At 40.7% G+C, this 19,959-nt stretch overlaps 2 protein-coding genes, 1 non-coding gene and 1 pseudogene across 10 annotated transcripts in view; 1 reads left to right on the top strand and 3 right to left on the bottom strand.

The window, feature by feature from the left end:
• Positions 1-6,550: 6,550 nt before the first annotated feature.
• LOC101156979 (protein KRI1 homolog) overlaps positions 6,551-19,959 on the bottom strand; it is a 95,283-nt gene continuing 81,874 nt past the window's right edge. For all 4 annotated transcript variants that reach the window (XM_078951234.1, XM_078951235.1, XM_078951240.1 and 1 more), the window contains 5 exons: positions 9,034-9,199; positions 8,837-8,967; positions 7,394-7,458; positions 7,232-7,327; positions 6,551-7,149 (listed from right to left, as the gene is read on the bottom strand). In XM_078951234.1, the coding sequence (XP_078807360.1) occupies positions 6,702-7,149; positions 7,232-7,327; positions 7,394-7,458; positions 8,837-8,967; positions 9,034-9,199 (906 nt within the window). In that variant the 3' untranslated portion in view covers positions 6,551-6,701. The remainder of the gene's footprint in view (positions 7,150-7,231; positions 7,328-7,393; positions 7,459-8,836; positions 8,968-9,033; positions 9,200-19,959) is intronic.
• On the bottom strand, positions 7,539-7,635 carry LOC111947843 (Z30 small nucleolar RNA). The gene has a single exon (XR_002873793.1). It is a non-coding gene; the product is annotated as a Z30 small nucleolar RNA (small nucleolar RNA).
• LOC144994232 (protein KRI1 homolog) lies at positions 9,854-13,517 on the bottom strand (annotated as a pseudogene). Its single transcript, XR_013657666.1, has 7 exons — positions 12,865-13,517; positions 10,943-10,997; positions 10,816-10,865; positions 10,641-10,740; positions 10,493-10,570; positions 10,301-10,413; positions 9,854-10,197 (listed from the first exon to the last, which is right to left on the bottom strand). The product of XR_013657666.1 is annotated as a protein KRI1 homolog (transcript).
• On the top strand, positions 10,923-19,032 carry LOC111947819 (E3 SUMO-protein ligase ZBED1-like). 4 transcript variants are annotated; one of them, XM_078951251.1, is made up of 12 exons: positions 10,923-11,058; positions 11,200-11,291; positions 11,408-11,458; positions 11,549-11,601; positions 12,266-12,415; positions 16,560-16,932; positions 17,090-17,181; positions 17,264-17,447; positions 17,514-17,627; positions 17,723-17,980; positions 18,089-18,708; positions 18,792-19,032. In XM_078951251.1, exons 7-12 carry the CDS (start codon positions 17,141-17,143, stop codon positions 19,024-19,026), a joined length of 1,452 nt encoding a protein of 483 aa, XP_078807377.1. In that variant the 5' UTR covers positions 10,923-11,058; positions 11,200-11,291; positions 11,408-11,458; positions 11,549-11,601; positions 12,266-12,415; positions 16,560-16,932; positions 17,090-17,140; the 3' UTR covers positions 19,027-19,032. The 4 variants fall into 4 exon arrangements, with proteins under 4 accessions (XP_078807377.1, XP_078807376.1, XP_078807378.1 ...); XM_078951250.1 differs by having other exon boundaries at positions 10,944-11,107; XM_078951252.1 differs by having other exon boundaries at positions 10,944-11,291; positions 16,560-16,687; positions 16,800-16,932.

The following is a 19,959-nucleotide window of genomic DNA, read 5'->3' as shown; positions in this document are numbered from 1 at the left end:
TTGGAATCAAGCCCTTTTTACAATTATCAGCATCTCTTTCTGAGAGCAGAAAAACTCCCAGGACTTATCCAAAGCGCTCCTTTGTTTCTTATTCACAAGCAGCTGTTTAGAAATCAATACTTAAATGATATTTCTGTAGCTTCAAGAGAAAAAGATTACACCGATGTTTCAAGAAGTAGAAAAAATTAGTTGTTCTGTTAGACACTTTATACTTATGAAATTGAAAACATAGTGTTACGCCCCCTAGGGGTACCTAGGGGGGCATAACACAAAAAGTTAAGATTTGGCTGATAATTTAACATGAACTAAAACACCAAACAAATGTCAATATACAAAAATGACAAATTTATTTACAAATAAACAACCACCAACAACTACAAGTAAAGCAAAAAAGCTTCAGGGTGAACCAAGGCCAAAATAACAAACAAAACCCCACTTAACTGAAACATGTAATCTTACCTGTAAATGAAAGAAAAAGGGAACTCAATGACAAACACTAACCTCCCTAGACTAACAAAAACAGGAGAAAACATGTACTAAAGAAAATGGCAGTTCACCCCTACAGCTTCACTTCAACAAAATTATAAAGCAAAGGACTAAACAGAGTGGGCACAACACCATAAACTACACAGAAGAAATAATACAAAACACTAAAGTGCAACACACAACTAAACAGGTGGTGAAATCAAAACCAAACTGGAGAAGAGGGCCAAGCTGCAGTGGAGACTGTTGCAGCAAGGCTCCCTTCTCACAGGCTGGAGGTCCACATGGTGCTTTGAAGGCTGCCTCCACCAGCTCTGGTCCAATGGGAGGCCACGCCCTTTCCAGCACACCTGAAAATAATCAGACATACAAACCCAAAAAAATCCACAAAACCCACAGAATTCCCACTCTGGTTGAATTTAAATACACAAACCACAGTACAAAGAGAACCAAACAACACCAAATACAGCCACAGCCGTAACACAGTTATTAGTAATAACTGCTGCTCAGTGACAGTTGTTGCACAATCCCATCCTTCAGATCCTTTACCAGTTTAAACTAAATGGTAATGAACTCTCCCAGTAAGGAATACAAAGTGATTTCTCAATTTTTTTAATCTAAAATCTAGTACTAATAATTACATAGTTAACAGTTGGTCTATAATTTTTCTTTTTTCAACAAACAGCAGGTTTCCTTATTACTTTAGCAGTGATGAAAGTCAGGCAAGGAAAAAATCCCTGAACTTTTCTTTGAGCGATATGGCGGGCACAGAGCGAAATTTTGGAAAAATACGTGGTCTTAGATGCATTCTGGCAACTAGTTATTCACTTCTTTATCAAGAAACTAAGACTAATTGGAGCATCATGATTTGTCATTCAAACCCCTAGTTTGACTCTCCATTAAGGACTTGCTGGTCCTAAAAAAGAATTTGGAAAATTGCTCAAAGTAACACAATCCTACAATCTACGCTTTTCCTTAAAGCTGCAAAACATACAATTGCTAAAATATAGTAACATCAAAGCCCCAAATGGCAAAAAGAACACCAGTAACTATGATATTCTATGAAAATACCTCAGTTATTTATACATTATTTCTGCTTTAGAAATGACTGATGTACAACATCCACTTGCACTGTTTTCTCAAACTATAATTACATCAAAATATGGGATCTGCTTTAAACTATAATTCTATAACATAATACATCAATTCTTTAACACCAATACTAAGTAATCTGGGAAATATCAAAACAAACATACAAACTAAACTAAACATTGTAAACATTATTTTTTAAGGGAGTGCGGGTCCAAACCATCAAATACTTATAATTAATGTCAACTATACTGAACTAAATCATGGTAATTAGGAAATACAAATAAATTAGATAGAGAAATGTATTCAAAATAAAAACTGAAACTCAAAACTAAAATTGAAATTATTTCAAAATGTGGTTTTGAGATTATTTTACACAAAAAAGTATTTGACCTACACTACCTTAAAAATCTTTTTTTTCCAGCCAAGACCACTTCAATTTGTTTTTTATCGTCTTCTCACAACTGAGGTCGTGACCACGCTCAATAATGACGATGCCTGCCATTATTTTAACACAAATTTGATCGCAAACTCTTCAGATGTGTTTGTGAAAATTTAGCGTGGGTCCGCCAGTTTTGGTCTCTAGGGAAGCGAGTCACGCTGACCACGTGGTGCAGACAGAGCCAATCAGACCCGTCGACGCATCCGAAAGCAACTAAAACGTCCCGTCATTGGTCAATTAGGCCGGGAAGACGAGAGATGGCCACGACCATAGAGGAAGCGATCTGCGGAGAAATATAGAAAATAAAGCTAAAATTAGCTGATTTCAGACCATTTTTTAATCCGGAAAGCGATTTGTCCGTAGAGATCAGGTCTTTATTTCCCGGAAAGTACGTTCGGTTTGCTCAAAAACCCGGATTTCCGGGAATTCCCGGAAGACTTTCATCACTGTTTAACTTGATGTTCCAAATTCCATATTTTGTTTTAGTGACAAAACAAAAGATTTTTTTTAAACTGTAGAAATAAAGAGAATATAGCTCTTCCCTAAACAGACCATAGTATTGTAACTTGCACGTCTCTTCCCACTCGTGTTTTTCTGTGTTTTGTTACAAACTAATTAAAATACATGTACTTCTTTTTCAGCTTGAAAACTCTGGTGAGCAAACTGTTCCTCCCAAATTAGGCCGGTCTCCAACAAAAGGTTATATGAAGCTGGCTGTTTGTTTGCTGAGGATGGGGTGAGCAGTGATGTTTTATGGTTGTCTCTATAAGGCATCTGTATTCATATCAGGTCATGTCATGGTGAGCCAGAGGACGCATTACAGGAAAATCTGCATCCACTGAACAAACCACATCAGCGATGCTGCTTCAAAAGTACAAAGCAGTGACCACTACAGTAAAGGATGAGTGTTCTGGTCAGTTGAAAGCAAAGCCTAGAATAAAATAAAAGTTAACAATGAATCTAGAAAGGACATTAAATAAACTGGAGGAAAGACAACCTCATGATGACACGTATCTTCAGCTGCCCCACAAGTCAGGAAAATGGATGGAAAAGTATTTAATAGTCCGTCATGTCACTGTGTCCAACTGCATCGATCAAAAAAGTCCTTAGCAATTACATTAACAATTCTAAACGGATCAAAACTGTCGTAGCAGGGTGAGACATAGGTGACATGGGTAAGACACTTCTTGTTGTGGAAGATGGTCTGTTTCCATACTTGTACATGGGTCTAAATAATCATTTTTCTTCAAAATCCACCACGTTTAACATACTTTCGCATCTGTCATCCTTGCCAGCAAAGTATGAAAAAAATGACATCTGGATTTTTGTCTTTCAGAAATGAACCATTCACTGAATGTGTAGGCTCCCCAGGAGGACGAAGGCCCCCAGCAAGAGCGGCCACCACGCGGAGATTCGGGGGCCCTCGAGAGCAAGAGTGACCTTCACCATCCAGTAAGTAGACTTCACGCCTGACTTTCTTCTCATTGAATTTGGTTAACAAGATGATCTGGATTTTTAACGGTTGCTGTTAAATGTCATACTGTATTGTAATACTTAAGGGTTAATGGCCGACGAAGTGTGCGGTTATTACTTATTAACGCACGCCGTGGAAGCCTGAACCGTCCGACACAAAGCGGAATCCAACCGTCTCCCCCTCTTTGTGCTGTCATTAGCTGTAATCAGCCACACACCCGAGTAACCAGAAGTTACCTGCAGGAAGTGTTGGCCGCCATATTTGTAATCCTCAAATACATTATTTACCACATAAATGTAGTGCAAAACCAAATACAAAAAAAATCAAACTATTATAATGTGCTCACCTGGAAACATAATACTGGACCATTAATATTGGTGTCTAATTTGGAAGCATTTACTGTATGTCAACATTCAAATGTCAATCCTATTTTTGTGTGGCAATGCTGCATTATATTAAAAAAAGTAATGTTTATCATCTTTTTTAAAGTAATGTTATTTTAACTTTATTTGCCTTCTTTACTTATTGTTTTCTATAATCTTTACAAATATAATACATAACTATTTTGTATTAACTGATAACTTCATTGTCTACTTTGTTTAGACTGACTTACACAACGTTCAGACAGGAACCGCCAAACGTAAGGGTCTAGCAGTAGTCAGTCCTCTTCTGCTATTAAAATTGATGCCCGATTGCTTTTTTTTGTCTCTAGAATCCCATCCGTCCGGCTACAACAGCCACGGGGGTCAGAGGGCTGGTGATAACTTGTTTGGCGGGGGCTGCCATAGCATCAGCATTCATGTTTATCAAATGGTACCGGCAGGGGCCATAAAAATTGGTTGTAATGATTACTTTATTTTTTTTAAATTTCATTAAAAACGTTCATAAAATCTTGATACTGGACTTTTCACATTTCTCCGCTCTGATTTACCTTTTGATCCTTCCCGGGAAGGGAAGAACACCGGCCGAGAGCCGAGAGAGAGCCGGCAGATTTAAGGGTCTAGCAGTGGTCAGTCATCTTCTGTTATTAAAATTGATGCCTGATTCCTTTTATTTTGTCTCTAGGTTGGGATCCGCCCACCGAGGCTGGAAGATGTGATCTGTTGTCTTCTGCTTGGGGCGACATACGTAATTTTATGGCATTTTCTGCGCCACTCTTAAGCAATTTGTTTTTATTTATTTAATTTTTTGATGTTTCCATGTTTACATTTTTTTAATTTCTAACTTTTTATCAGCAATAAAATTCGTTCTCTTATTCATTGATACATTCTTCGTATCCGTTTTGTCCCTTTCGGGGTTACGGGCTGCCGGAGCCTATCCAACCACTTGTAGGCAAAGGCTAGGGACACCCTGGACGCTAGTCTGTCACAGAGCCACAATTACACAATCACACACATTAAATAACTATTTTGTATTAACTGATAACTTCATTGGCTTCTTTATTTAGAATAACCTATGAACGATTTCAAACCCCCGGGAGCCCAAGGACCCGCAGAAGACGGAAGACTTGCTCTGGCCTCTTTTGTTTGGGGCGGCTTACCTGCTATGGTGGCATTTGCTGCCCCCGTCTCATTAACGTTTACTGTTTAAATGCACTTGTTTTTTTATAGTTGATCACATGTTTATGCACTTTCGCAGCTTAATATTAATATGTATTTATTTTATACGAGTGTCATTTTTAATTATTTTAATGATTTTAATAATAGTTTTGATAATAATTTTATGAGTTTTCAGCAAGTTTCCCGTTTCTAAGCTGTTAAAAAAAAACATTTAACGAGGATGCTTCGTTTAAATTGACACAGTTAATGTTTACTTTACTCAACTTTTAGCTGTAGTAAACACACTTGACTTACTAGACTTAGACGTTAACTTTCTTTGTTTATCTCGAGCTAAAAAGAAAAGTTATTATTCCAATCGGTTATATTTATAAAAACAAAACTCACTAAGGATATTAACACTTCTGGTCAACCAAAATTCGGTGCTGATGATAAAAAAAACTGTGTATTTCTTAAATGAAAAACTGTAAAAACAAACCGCTTGTTTTTCTTCCGCGATTCAAATTCAGACCCCCAGTGCCGCGCGCCCGTTCTTCTCTTCTTCTATGGTGGTTTCATCAAAGCAGCGCCTACACCGCCCCCTGCCGTTCTAGAGGGAAATTGCAATGCAGGGCGCGCGCTGCAACAACTTAAGAGTAAAATTCGTACTACAAAAATAATAGCAAAAGTCACAGTTTTGAAATTGTCAGAGTTGAAAATGAAATTGGGAAAAGTTTGCCAACAAAATCTCAATGGGGCTTTGGGAAATTTTTATTTCAAAACTGTTCTCTGATCTCATTTAGTACCATGAATAATACTAAACAGTGTCTAAAATTGCAACTAAAAGTAAGGCAATGTGTCCTTGATGTATCTTTTTTGTTCTTGTTGCAACAATCCCTCCTGACTTACACTTTAAACCTGTTTATCATTGTTCCACATTTAGAATAACGTGGGTTTGTGGTGGACAGTGTGGGTAGCACATTCCCCAAACCTTCAGACACTCAGCTTCACTACTTCTCCACAATTGTATTTTTGAATTTGCTCGTTTCCGCCATTTAAGGTGGAAACAAAAAATCTTTTCAAAAGTACAACTATTACAGAGAAATATAGGAACAAAAAAATATTTTACTTTTCATGAAATTTAAATGTGGAAACATGGAAAACCTCAAGCGTAAATCAACCATACATGTGGCTTCATTTCCCCCAAATGTAGGTCAAAGCCGTCTGCCTATAGGGAAAGTTTGACCTGTTTGCTAAACTGTAGTGAAGACGGTAGACGTGTGAGGCCACACAGGGTCACAGATTCACACAAACACTGTTTTGATGTGGTTTCCTTTTTATATTCTTGAAAAACGTGGAAAAAAATAAAAATAAAATCACCCACATAAGGCAGGCGGGGGTTATTTTTAGCTGCATAGTGGTGTCAGAAAGTTTCCCGTGTTTCCAGAGGTAAAGACTAAATCGTTGTGGTTTGAACTCTGCAGATGTTTGCGTTTCCACAACAGGAAGAAGTGAAGGAAACAAACGTTTTTCTTGTTCCGTTTTATCAGAGGTATATGATCATTTTGTCTTTATGACACAACAGTTTCATTGAGTTAAAACTCCAAAGGGAAAAAACAGCAAAACAAAAACATGAAGCGGATGTTTCTAAAAGCTGGATGTGCGCAGACGTCTGAGTTCACTCTTTGTGTTTCTGCTTCAGTTTCTTCTCCTGGGTTTTCCGTCTCTGCCGGCCCAGCTGTCTGAAGTACAGTCTTTTGGGGTTCAGGCCGTAAGCCTTCAGCCGCTGCCGACTGAACTCCCGCCCGCCGATCCTCACCCCCACGCCTGCAGACAGGAGGCGGCGGCCTGAGCGCTTCTGCTTCTTCCCGGACCATTTTGGCCTGTCAGTTCTGTTTCTCGCTTGGGTCGGTTGATCCGCCTCCTCTTGTGCTTCCGTCTTTATCTTTTTCTTAGGTATGAGGATCTCCTCCTCCTCCTCCTCTGCGCCGTCCTCTTCCTGCTGAAGGCTCTCCAACGCCTCCTTAGCAGAGTCGTCTTCTGCATTTCCGTGTTCTGCGTTCATCAGGCGATCTCTTCGCTTCTTCCCCACCTTCGTCTTGGCGTCCTCCGCATCTTCATCTTGTCTAAAAATGGATTTGATACAAAAATAGAATAAATACAACAAGTGGGAAGGATTTTCACAAAAGTATAGCAAATTTGACTCACTCTGTATAAACTGAACTCAGGATTTCCTTCTTCTTTCTTTCATTTCCTGCTTTGATTTTATAATTTTTCAAGTCGCTCAATTCCTCCTTTTCCGACCTGAAGAAGAAAAGAAACTGTGGAAAAAGTTTTCGGACCAACAGAGTCAACAACTGAGATCCGCACCTGAACATGCAGGTCTTCTTCAGGGAGCACCAGCGGTTCAGCTCTTTGTCGTTTGCGCTTAAAATCTGCAAAAAGAAGAAGAAGCAGCAGCACTTTATTATTCATCAAAGTCCACTTCAAACCTGCAGCGGCTGCAGAACGGCTGCAGCTCAGAGAGAAGATTAAAGGGAGATCATTCCCTGGTCAGAGCTCTCCCCGGAGGGAAGCAATACCAGATCAGCCCTCACAGCTCATCATGGCAGCGACGTTGGACAAAAAACCCAAACCTTTATGGACAATTTCAGCACAGCTGGAACATCAGTGGTCCATGTTTTTTTTTTTTTTTAGAAACTACCTAATGGGATGCAGCTTTTCTTGATATGATAGGATGTCAGTAAACTAACTGTTTTTCAAAAATTGGTAAATAAGCAGAAAAAGTCTGGATTATATTGTCGGGTATGAATCTAGACACAAAGGGGGGCATAACAGACCCTTCCCTGTAAATGAAAATATCCATTTGTGTTGAATTTTGTCGAGTGAAATATAAAATAAGACAGAACTTTCCTCCAGCAAAGTTTCAATCACATTAAAGTCTTCTGGTGTTTCAACCACCGACTGTCTAAGAGAACCGGAGTGATGGCGTCCATAGAAATTGAAGTTCAGTCGCCATTTTTTTGTGATATAGACGCCGCCATGTGGGAGTCAGACAACATCAGTAAGCAGTGATTGGTCTGAGTCATTCCTTGTTTCTACGGCAACCACTCAGGAGTGAGCTTCTTGGAAATCCACACCACTACCACTTGAAAGCGGGCTCAGGAGAATCTGTCAATCACACGTTCGATGCACGATCACATGCTCTTCCTGAGCCATCTGATTGGCCAGTTTAGAACCTAAAAAACTTGCAAAAAAGAAATAAAATTAAAAAAAAGGGATTATTAAGAACGAGTTAAAAAAAATTGGATTTTGGCTTCAGCAGGTACTTCGTGTTTGGAATGGGGAGTTTCTTAAGTCAGTTTTCATATTCAGTCAATGATATTAGCCCTCTAGTGGTTGTTTGGTGAACTGACTTGGTTGACGTTTGGTGTGAATGTCGAGACGGACCAACATCGCGGTGCCAGAGAATCCTCTGTTATCACACATCAACAATAATCCTTTCAAAATAAAACTTAACGTTTTTTAACAGGAAGAACAGAAAATATATCAGAGAAATAAAAGCTGAAAAAAGGATTTTTCTAATTTTACCGAGTGATGTTTAGAGAAATGAGCCAATGATTTAGATTAAAAACTAAATCAAGCTACTGCTGCGTAATGTCAGTGACACAAATGTACGCTGCTAGCTGCTTTTTATGCTACTACAATTAAAATAATGAATTCTAAGATGTCACACCATCCTTTCATAGACTGTGCAGGACCAGAACCTCAGCAGAACCCTTCACGTGGAGCAGATGGAGCTGCGGTTCTCACCTCCTCTGTGGTCAGACCAAAGTCGTTGGGGACCACCTGTCTGTAGCGAAACCTGCAGGGAAGATCGTCGATGATGTCCTCGTAGTCCAGTTTGTAGTACTCATCCAGGTACTGCTCAAAGGTCTTCTCCTCTGCAGAAACACAAAGGTCAAAGCAGGAAGGACACGACGGCAGACTCCAGCAGGAGCCGTACTCACTGGGATCAAACACCGGCTTCTTCTGAGTCACCACATCTGCAAAGTGGGACTTCTTCCTCTTTTTGCCCATCAATGGCAGATCCTCCTTCTTCATCTTCTTCTTCCTCTCCTTCTTCTTAATCTTCTTGGATGCAGAGTGTTGGCTGGGGTCATAGTCTGCATCCATCTAGAGAGGTTTAGCACCACATCATGAACATGAAACACCACTGCCAACCCATCTCTGCATTCATGAGAACCGCTGACTCACAATGAAGTCTTCGTCATCACAGTGAGGTCCAGACGCCTCCCCGTTGTAGTCTTCCTCTGCATAGTCCTCTTCTTGGTCTTCTCCAGTCCAAGTGTCCCAATTCCAGCGATCTGAGGTAAAAACAAAACATGAATCCGATTTAGAATTGTTTTTTTTTTTTACGTGAGAAACAAAGATTTTCTTTAATCTGAATCACAAACTAGAATAAATCAGACACATTTGACTGTAAAACAGCAGTAAAACTATGGAAAGACACACAAGCACAGCAGGAACCTCTAATTCCAGCATGCTGATCTTGCATTGGTTTACCTTCCATTTCATCATCATCCTCAAACTGTGGCTTCTCTTCCTCCTCGCCGTAGTATTCATCGCCAAAGAATTTCTGCAAATAGACTCTACAGTAACTGAAAGGCTAACAGAGGGATTGGGGTTCCAATCGACTCATCCGCTCACCTGCATGAGCCGATCGTGATGCTTCGGATCAAAGTCTCCCTCCAGGTCCTCCTGGCTGAAAGCCAGCTGCTCGTTTCCCGTCAGCTCCTGCAGCTGCTTCAGCTTCTCCATGATCTCGTTCCTCTTCAGCTGCTTCAGCTGCTCGCGCTTCTGCTCCTTCTCTTGCAACCAACACCATCAGCCAGGAGGTTTGGTTTCAACTCTGGAAAAGACTCCCATCGACTCGCTTCCAAACCTTTTGCTTCCTCTCTTTCACTTCCTCTCTCTTGCGCTTCCTGGAGTCGTCCTTGGAGCGCACGGACGTGGCGATGTTCCGAGGATAGGTCTTCACGCGTTCCGAGTCGGGCTCTTCGAAGCGGAAGTTGTAGCTTCTCTCAAAGTCTTCCTGGCGTTCCAGAAAAGACTCGCCCTCCTCCTCAGAGTCGTCCACGTCCTCCTGAACCACCTCATCGTAGGTCGGGATCCTGAAAGCATCCAGATTACATCATTTAAAAAAAAGGAAAAATCCAAAAGTTCGGACATTTCTCCAACTAAAACGAAACAGAGGAGCTCTTCTGTGGAACACACCGCTCTTCATCATCATCCTCTTCGTTCAGGTAGCCCTTGTTAAGCACATAGTCTCGGAGGAAGCGCTCCTTCTCCTCCAGCTGCGGGTTGTTCCAGTAGTCTCTTAAGTACTTCTGTCTCCACAGAAAAAGCACAAACATGAGCTGGATTGTCAGAGTCCTCCACGCGTTTCTTCATCCTGATCAAACTCACCATGTCCTTCACCTCCTCTCCCCCCTCCAGCTCCGTCTAACCTGTCAGCCACTCCACAAAGTCCGCCTCCTCTTCATCCTGAAACAAACGCAGCTCGGTTTTGTTTCAGCCACAGGGAGACGTTCACAGACGGGGCTTCCCATCCGACCTTCTCCTCCTGCGTCTTCATCCTCCTTGTCAGCAGCGTCGACGTTCCTCCTTCCTCATCGTCATCCTCATCATCGCTGTCCTCAACAAACTTGCGGAAGCTGCGTTCAGAGGTGGACTTCTGTCAATAAAGAGTGAGCAGGAGCGCTGGACGCCTGTAGAAGCTTTCAGCTCACCTGGCCTTTGGCTCCCGCTGCTCCTGGATGTAGCTTGGAGAAGCCGCTCTCTGCGAAAGAGGGGCAGAGAAATATTTATTTACCTCTTTACTCTCCAACTCCTGAATCCAAACACTTCAAGTCAAACCTGTCTTGTCTTTGCAGCTTCCTCTTCATCGCTGTCGTCGTCATCTTCGTATTTCCTGCAAAATGAAAACATTTTTACTGAATAACCCGTTTCAAATGAAACACCGAGCTGACACGGTAAACCCCAGACGTCTGCGGAATGTGCGGGCGGGTCAGCGTCGCTCAAGTAACTTTCGGTTTTTTGACCATGGCGCCATAGTAATCATATGCATGTTAAGAGAGTCTTTGCTGCTTGTCATATTTCAGTTCTCCTTATAGAGTCTAACAGGAAGTCAGAACCGAAGGCGCAGCAGACTTTGAATGACCATAAGCAACTACTTTGAAAAACTACAGGACACCTGGCCATACAGGTAATATTACAAAAAACTGTTCACATCATTTTTAATATATGTAATAAAAAATAAATAAATATCAATCTACATCCATGAGTTAATAAGGAGTTGAAAAACAACCTTTGTTTTTCAAGAGCATGGCACATTCTGACTGCTAATCTGGACCCCCACCCCCAGCTGACAACGTAAGACCAAATGATTAGGTTCAATTTGTCACAAGATTTGGTTGGGTGGTCGTTTGGTTTTATTTTAAATTTTTAATTGGTATGTTTCAGGTGCCACAACATGAGATGGATGTGGAGAAGTGAAGATGATCAAAGAGTATGAGGTATCTTATGATCATCATCACCATATTTCAATGATTGACTAGCCTTGTAATATGGTTTTTACTTGTGATATTTTATTGAAGGTAAAATATTCTTTACACATGATTTTTTTAAAAGAGAAAATAGGTGCATATTTTTTCTATTAGGTTTTTAACTGATTTCTTATATGCATTTTATTCTCTTACCCTTTTTAAATTATCTTTAGCTGTTGATGAATTATTACTGTTATTTTAGGAGCATAATTTTATTTCAGTTATACCTTTTTTCCCCTGATTTGATCCCTCAGTTTTTTTTTTTTTTGGCTCCAGTGTTTTTCCTCCCATCGGGACCTTTCACACTGGGAATAGTTCTGGTTTACCATCACAGTTGCTGTCCCATTGACAGCTCCAGCCTGGTGACTGGAGGGCTCTGCACCACTATGTGCCCAGGCCATGGTTGTGGGTGTTGACTCTTGGCGTGCATGGCCCCCAAACATGTCTTTGTCTCAGGGTCAGCCCCTGTGAACAATGTTGTGTGACACTAAATAAAAAAAAAAACATTGTCACCTGAATATTGTTTAAATGAAACTAAATTAAGTATACTTTTAACATTTTTTACTCTCTTGGCCGTTTGTTTTTCTTGAAATCTATTCTTTATTATTTCTAATTACAGTTTTTTTCTTCTCAGGATGTCAGCCGAGAAGCAGTGAAAGAGGACTGAACTAATCGCTTCAAGATTATCTTGGTCCTTCCCAATGAAACACAGGACAACCAAGACCCTGTGTATGGGTCAGTCATCAGCAATAATATCCCACACCTGTTCACGTCGTCTGCGGCTGTAAGTTACTGAAACTCACCCCCACCCCCGCTTGCTTTCCTTCAGGGTTTTTCTACAGAGAGCGTAATTATATCCTCACTATGCAGCACCCGAGCGCACAGTGGCGTATTCGTTTAAAGAAACCAGCGAGAAGAGAGGGGGGGGGGGGGCGCAGATTGTGCCCCGTCAACCGCCCTACTGCTATAAGAGACCTGCCTTTACATTTGCGGTGATAAAGTATCACTATAGTGTCAAAAACGCGGCATCTAGCTCTGCTCTACGGACTAGTCTGAAAAACAAGCTAGCTAAAGCTTAGCTATAGTCAAGCATGACGCAAAATGACTAATTAGCTGGCTAAAAACAAAACCACGAGGCATTGTTAAGGCAAGTGACTTTCTGGACCAATGTCAAACAATTTTAAAAGATTAAAGTCAAGTAAAAAGACAAAAACAATTGAAAACGTTACTTACCAAACCCAGGCAACTTCGATCAACCCGCTCCCTCTTCTGTCTGCAGTGAAAGTGAAGCACGCGCTTCTGACCTTAAAATGGCGGGCGCATGGTGTGCGCATGCGCAACTTAGATGACGTCATTGCTGGTTGGATGAACATAATTTTTTTTAAGTTATATTTACCAATTTAATAACGTTGTTTCAAAAAGAAATATGTTTGACTTACTTAAATTAATTAGGTGTAACCAAAAAATGTGATTAAAATAATTAAAATAAACTAAAAAGATATTTGAAGCATTTACTGGAGGCCAGAATCACTTTTTTTAAGTGTATAGTTCAGTTTCACCACATCAGTCAGGAAAACGGATGGAAAAGTATTTATTTACCATTCCGTCATGTCACTGTGTCCAACTGCATCGATCAAAAAGTCCTTAATGTAGCCCATGTAATATTTGTTGTGTTAATTTTGTGGTACCTATTAGGTTAATATCACGGGAAAAATCACTCCATTTGCCTATGAATGTTTTCTGTCTTTAATCCTCCATCCACTATTCAGTTATTGATTGTTTATGCATAGAATGACCACTAGGGGGCGAACGCGGCTTGTTTCACTCTTTCGAGTAAATGCTTTCAATGGGGAAACAGCTCGTCTCGTTTTCCTTCTTTCTCTTTTCAGGTAATTATTAATTTGTTTAGAATATGTCTTGAATATAAACTTATTCATTGATACATTCTTCATATCCGTTTTGTCCCTTTCTGGGTTAATTATTTTATTAAATATAATATTTTAATAATTCTTTTTTTCAATCATTTATTAAAATTCTTTTGTTCAAGTTGTTGCTGTTTTTCATTTGTTTTTGTTCATGAACGGTTATTTGTTTTGATGTGTACTTTATTACTAACTTATCTTTTTGTATTTAAAAAAAAAGTACGTTTTTTTATAGTTGATCACATGTTTGCAGTTGATCACATGTTTTTGCACTTTTGCAGCTTAATATTAATATTTATTTGATACGAGTGTCATTTTTAATTATTTTAATGATTTGATAATAATTTTAATAATAGTTTTAATAATAATTTTATGAGTTTTCAGCAGCTCAGTTTGCAGTGTTTGCAAAGGATTATGATTTCCGCCATGTGGCCTTGAGTCCCCACTACCCTCAAAGCAACGCGGAAGCAGAAAGGGCTGTGAGGACCATCAAAGCCTTCCTGAAGAAGTGGGAAGATCCACACAATAAGATATTTGTTTTATTGGGTCTACTTGGATAATTAAATTAGAGGAAAAGTTTTTAGGAACGAATCTATAATAGAATGCCTTTATTATCACTGTATAGGTGTGTGACCGAATGCCCTCTTACATTTGCACCCCAATGGAGACTGGATTTGATAGTGGTTAAAAATATACAATTTATTAAAAACTTGACACAAGTTCCATAAAAGAGAGAGTTAAAATAAACGCGGACAGTTGGACCGCACTACAGCACTGCATAAGGGCGGCTGCCTCCAGGATCACCTCAGCCCCACTGCACCGGTGGGTAGCCAATCAGACGATGCCAAGGGAGATGTCCAACCCTGAGGAGTACCTGCTCAGGGCCCCAATACACACAAAAACACAACACAAACAGTGATTAAAAGAAAAATACAAAACAGAAGAGGTGAACCTGAGCAGGACACAACTAATTTATGGGCCGAAAACAGGGGTCCCCCTTACACAATACTACATATGGCACCCACCAGCTACCGTAAGGATAAAGAGAGGAGGCAGCCACCTCCAGCCAGGTCCATGAGCACAAAATAGTTTAAAAATGGATAAAAGCAAGGGGGTTAAGCTTGATTAATACATTAAAAACAACGACTAAAAAGACTAAGCAAAACAGCAGTGGCAACTCTGCCGGAAAAAGAAAAATAAGAAAAATGTTTACAAACCGTTATGTTACCTCTAATGCCCCCACCTGTTAATAATAATAATAATGGATTGGATTTATCTGTGCTTTTCAAGACACTCAAAGCGCTTACATTGTGTCCATTCACTCCTCATTCATACTTGGTGATGGTAGCTACTGATGTAGCCACAGCTGCCCTGGGGCAGACTGACAGAGGCGTGGCTGCCATTTCGCGCCTATGGCCCCTCTGACCATCACCAGGATCATTCGCACACATGCACACACCAGTGGAGCCACACTGGAGCCAAGGAGGGTGAAGTGTTTTGCCCAAGGACACAACAACATTTTGGCTGTTGGGAGCGGGGATTGAACCGCCAACCCTTCGATCATTGGACGACTCGCTCAACCACCTGAGCCACTGTCGCCCGTATAATATAAATAGTATTTAAAATGTTGCAAACTTAAATTCTTAAAAACTTTAGTAAAAGGTAGGGATGGCCCGTTTGACACGTTGCTTCGGCGTGCGTTTCACCTTCACGAAACAGAGTGTTTCGGCACAATGTTTCGGGGCGTGTGTCAACTAGTGCAGATCACATGGTTGATGACGTATGATGCGCCAAATGCTTCGTTTGGTCAAACCACGCTTCTATGGAAGCGATTGTGTAGCATAAATAAAAAGAAAAGTCAAAACCAAAAATGCTTTTTCATTTTCAAAATGAAGCTGCATTTTCTGACTCATTGTAATTGTCAAATTAGACATTTCTAAATGAATTATGCTACACATTTATCAGAGAACATTTTGAAAATGAAACGTCAAATACCATTTTCATTTTATTTTTAATAAAGTGACAGAATAAGCAGTGTTGAGGAAGGAAATGAAAAAGCATTTTGGTGGATTGCTTTTTCGTTTTAATTTTGAGTCAGAAAATGCAGCTTCATTTTGAAAATGAAAAAGCATTTCTGGTTTTGCTTTTCTTTTTATTAATGCTACACATTTGCTTCCATACCCTTCAGATCTCACTATTGTTTTGAATAGTTGGGCGCGCTATTCTCTAGAAATGCAAAATGAATCCTGAACGTTTCCCGGCCAGTTCCATCGTTTCCCCTGTATTGGAATCAGCTTCAGTTCATTGCACTTTACCATGGCTCCTATTAAAAACGTTCTGTGGCTCAGGATCATTTCAACTCGGCCTTTCCTAATAAAACACTACATCATGAACGTTGTTTATAAAAAAGGCATCTCATTTTCTTGTGATTAGAGATAGCTTAGTGGAATACTTAATGGCATTTATATCAAAAGGTTCTAGGTTTGAGTCTGGCACTGTACAAATCCTTTTTGCATGCATTTTTTTCTTCAAGTGATATGTATTTTGCTGTGTCAAGCACTTCTCACAGAAAGCGTCACACTTTGTGTTGTTTTACATGTTTTTTATCATCATTAACAAAATTGTTCTGTTTTACATTTTTTCATCATTATTTCCACATTGAAGTGTTACAAGGAGCTTTGTTGAAACATATGTCGATATACATCCAGTCCGCCACCAGATGCCGCTGTTCTGTGTGGTTTCAAAGCCCTGAATGGGTGGTTCATTTTTCTTACACAATTAGATGAACCCCAGTGAGTAGGGATGGCCCGTTTGACATTGGGCTTCGGCGCGCGGTTCACCGTCATGAAACAGAGTGTTTCGGCACAATGTTTCGAAGCGTGTGTCAACCAGCGCAGATCAAGTGATTGATGACGTATGACGCGCCAAATGCATCATTCACCTGAACCAGGTTTCAGATCTCAGGTGTGTTTGATCAGAAGGGCGCGCTGTTGTCTATAAATACAGATGAATCCCAAACAACGTTTCCCGACCAGTTCTGTTGTTTCCCGTGTATCGTAAGAATCAACATCATGGCACCCGGTAAAAAACGTTCTGTGGCTTGGGATCATTTCAACTTGATTTCTCCAAATAAGGTAATACACTATTAACGTTATTTTATTAGTAGCCATTGCTGATTATGTCAGTTTTATAGGTATGTCTGTCAGTTGAAAGGAATCATTTTTATTCTTTCCATTTCTTTTTTAGGTGCAATGTTTGATTTGCAAACATGAATTTGCATTTAATGACAGTACATCCTCCATGATGCGACATCTCCGCTCCGTTCCTCATGTTGAAACTCCGCAGTCTGCAAATCAAGCCTTCAATCCACCTCATATTGGTAATAAGAATATATCCAACTAATGGCACTCTAAATAAGAACTAAAACGGACAGCTCAGTGGAAAGATCAGTGACATGTGAATGCTGAGGTTGTGGGTTTGAGGCTCAGCTTCTACAAGTAATTCTTTTTTTTTATCTTCATATGTATATTTTGCAGTGTCAAGAAAGCAAGAACTTGATTCTGCATTGGTGGATATGATTGTAATGGATGCACAACCATTTTCAATTGTTGAAGACAAAGGCTTCAAGGTAAGGTGGCTAATATTATATAGCATTTACATTATTTATGTTTTTGTGTACATAATAAGCTGTATTTTTTTGTCACTATTAGGCTTTTGTCAACCTTTTGGACCCATCCTACAAAAACAATGGTGGAGGAGAAGTACAAAGCCAAAAAGGAGAAGGCCTTAGATGTGGTTAGCAGGGCCTCTGCTGTCAGCCTTACAGCAGACATGTGGACATCCATTAACATGGACGCTTACTTGGCTGTAACATGTCATTTTATCACCGAGGAGGTAGGTATCCCCTGCTTTGTGCAATGCTTTGGTTTATGTATCTCAGTTTGATTTTGTTCATTCTAGGTGGAGCTGGCCTCTGTGGTATTGGGGGTTCTGAAGTTTCCCCAAACCCACACTGCAGCTCACTTGGCTGAGGCCAAAAATCTTCTCATGGAAGAATGGGGAATTAAAGGGAAGGTGCGAGCCAGATCAATAAAGTACAAGATCATTCATCAATATGGCCTCCCACTACCTAATATACATGATTTGTGAACATGTAATCTTTCTTCCAGGTGACAGGCCTGGTTACAGACTGTGCTCCCAACATGGTTGCATGTGCTAATATATTACTGCTTCGGCACATAATGTGTTTTGCACATATGCTTAATTTGGTGGTGAAAAAGTCCCTCGCCCAAACCCCTGAACTAGAGGATATCCGAAGTAAGGGGCGTAGGATTGTCTGTCTTTTTAAATCCAGCACCACAGCGAAGGAGAAGCTGTCAGAGATGCAGCGACAGCTGGCCAGGCCAGAGCACAAATTAATACAAGAGGTGAAACATTTTCTTTTTTTTTTTTATCTAAGATTTTACATGTTTTTGCAGTTGTTTATTGTGTTACTTTCTTCTCTCCTTTAAAACGTGCTTGCTGTCTTATCTTAGGTGGAAACGAGATGGAACAGCACATTTAATATGTTGGAAAGGCTGTTTAAGGAGAGAGAGCCACTGGGGGCAGCTCTGGCCACCCTCCATACAGACCTTCCTCCACTCACCTCAGAGGACTACCAGGCCATACACCACTGCTTGAGCGTTCTTTCACCGTTTCAAGAGGCCACAGTTGAGCTTTCGACAGAAAAACGAGTGTCAGCATCCAAAGTCATTCCCATGGTCAAAATGCTGAAACATTACATCTCAAGCAGGTGTGGTCAGATCACACACCCACTTGGTGAAAAACTGGCCACTAACTTGAAGAACAATCTCCATGAGAGGTTTTCAGCTCTGGAGAAGGTCACTGCTCTGTCAATGGCAACCTTGTTGGACCCAAGGTTTAAAGAGCTGGGGTTCTGCAGCCAAGGCTCTGCCCACACGGCCATAGAGCGACTCACTAAAGAGTGTGCTGCAACAATGCAGGTGCTACTTCCAGAGGCACAGCCACAGTCGCCACCTAGAGAAGGTCCTTCAAGTCAGCAGGAAGATGGTCTCTGGGCCCTGCTGGACAGGCATGTGGGGGTTCAACAGCAGGTGACCAGCACAACTGCCAGTGCAACAGTGGAGGTTCAGAGGTACAGTAAAGATTAGAATCCTCATCATAACTTCTGCTCATTTTAGACTGGTGCATGACAATAGGCTATTAATGTCCTTCTAGGTACTTAAAGGAACCTCACATCCCAAGGACTCAGGACCCACTGAGATACTGGGTTACCCACAAGGTTTTATACCCACATCTCTACAAGCTGGCAATGAAGATTTTATGCACACCAGCTTCATCTGTGCCTTGTGAGAGGATGTTCTCCAAGGCTGGCGAAATCGTCAGCCAAAGACGAAACAGGCTGAAGCCCAGCACAGTGGAGAAAATTCTGTTTTTAAATAAAAATCTATAACATGTATCCCACCCATTCATGTTAGACCCTGGTTCACAATCACTCATTCTCACTTTATACATAGCATTCACAATGTAACACAAGCACTTCACAAATCTTCAAACATTGTCTTTGTTTTATTTCCACACTGAAGTGTTACAAGGGCAAGGAACTTAGTGGAGTAGATGATATACGTCCTGTCTGCCACCAGTTGCCGCTGTTCTGTGTGGTTTCGAAGCCCCAAATGCTTCATTCATTTTTCTGGCACATTTACACGAAGCCCCATGAGAGCTTCATGGGGCTTCTATTCCCATCCCTAGTAAAAGGACTCAAATGATTAAAAGCTTTAGTATAAAGGTCCACATGTCAAGCTCACCCACCAAGGCCAAACCAGGAAACCAGAATCCAGATGGAACTCCCACAGCTGCTATTTATCAGCCTTGTGAGCCAATCACAGCTCAACAGACAGGTGCTGGCCATGAATATTAACCTATGGAACACCATGAGGGACAAACTACCACCCACAGCTCTGTCTGCCACATGAGGATGTCATCAAGAAGGGACAACAGTAGGGAAAGGGACTGAACCAAGTGAACAGCTTCCTCTCTTCAGCAGACACATGTTCCGAGTACAAGTGTGTCAAAAGCTGGTAAATACTTATAGATGATGCATCTTTTTGTTTAGTTTTTTTGCTCATTTAATCCATTTTGATCCTTGCATTTAGCACAGACATTCTCACCGTTCAGGCCGTTGATTGGAACAAGCGGAAGCCAGAAAAGTTGGACCAGACATTACCAAAATGATACTCCCAGGTAAAGAAATGAGCAGCATTGTAGATAAAGGGATCTGTTCCCACAAGGATCAATCATAATGACCTTGAAGGACATTGAAGGACTTTATCTGAGCCTCAGGAAAACAAGTACCAGCTGTTTCATCAACATACGTGTGATGAAT

This window comes from Oryzias latipes, chromosome 8, assembly GCF_053564925.1.
Source record: "Oryzias latipes strain Hd-rR chromosome 8, Olatipes_Hd-rR_3.1".
Lineage (NCBI taxonomy): Eukaryota > Metazoa > Chordata > Actinopteri > Beloniformes > Adrianichthyidae > Oryzias > Oryzias latipes.
The sequence above is the reverse complement of the archived record's forward strand: the minus strand, read 5'-3'. Positions and strand labels throughout refer to the sequence as shown.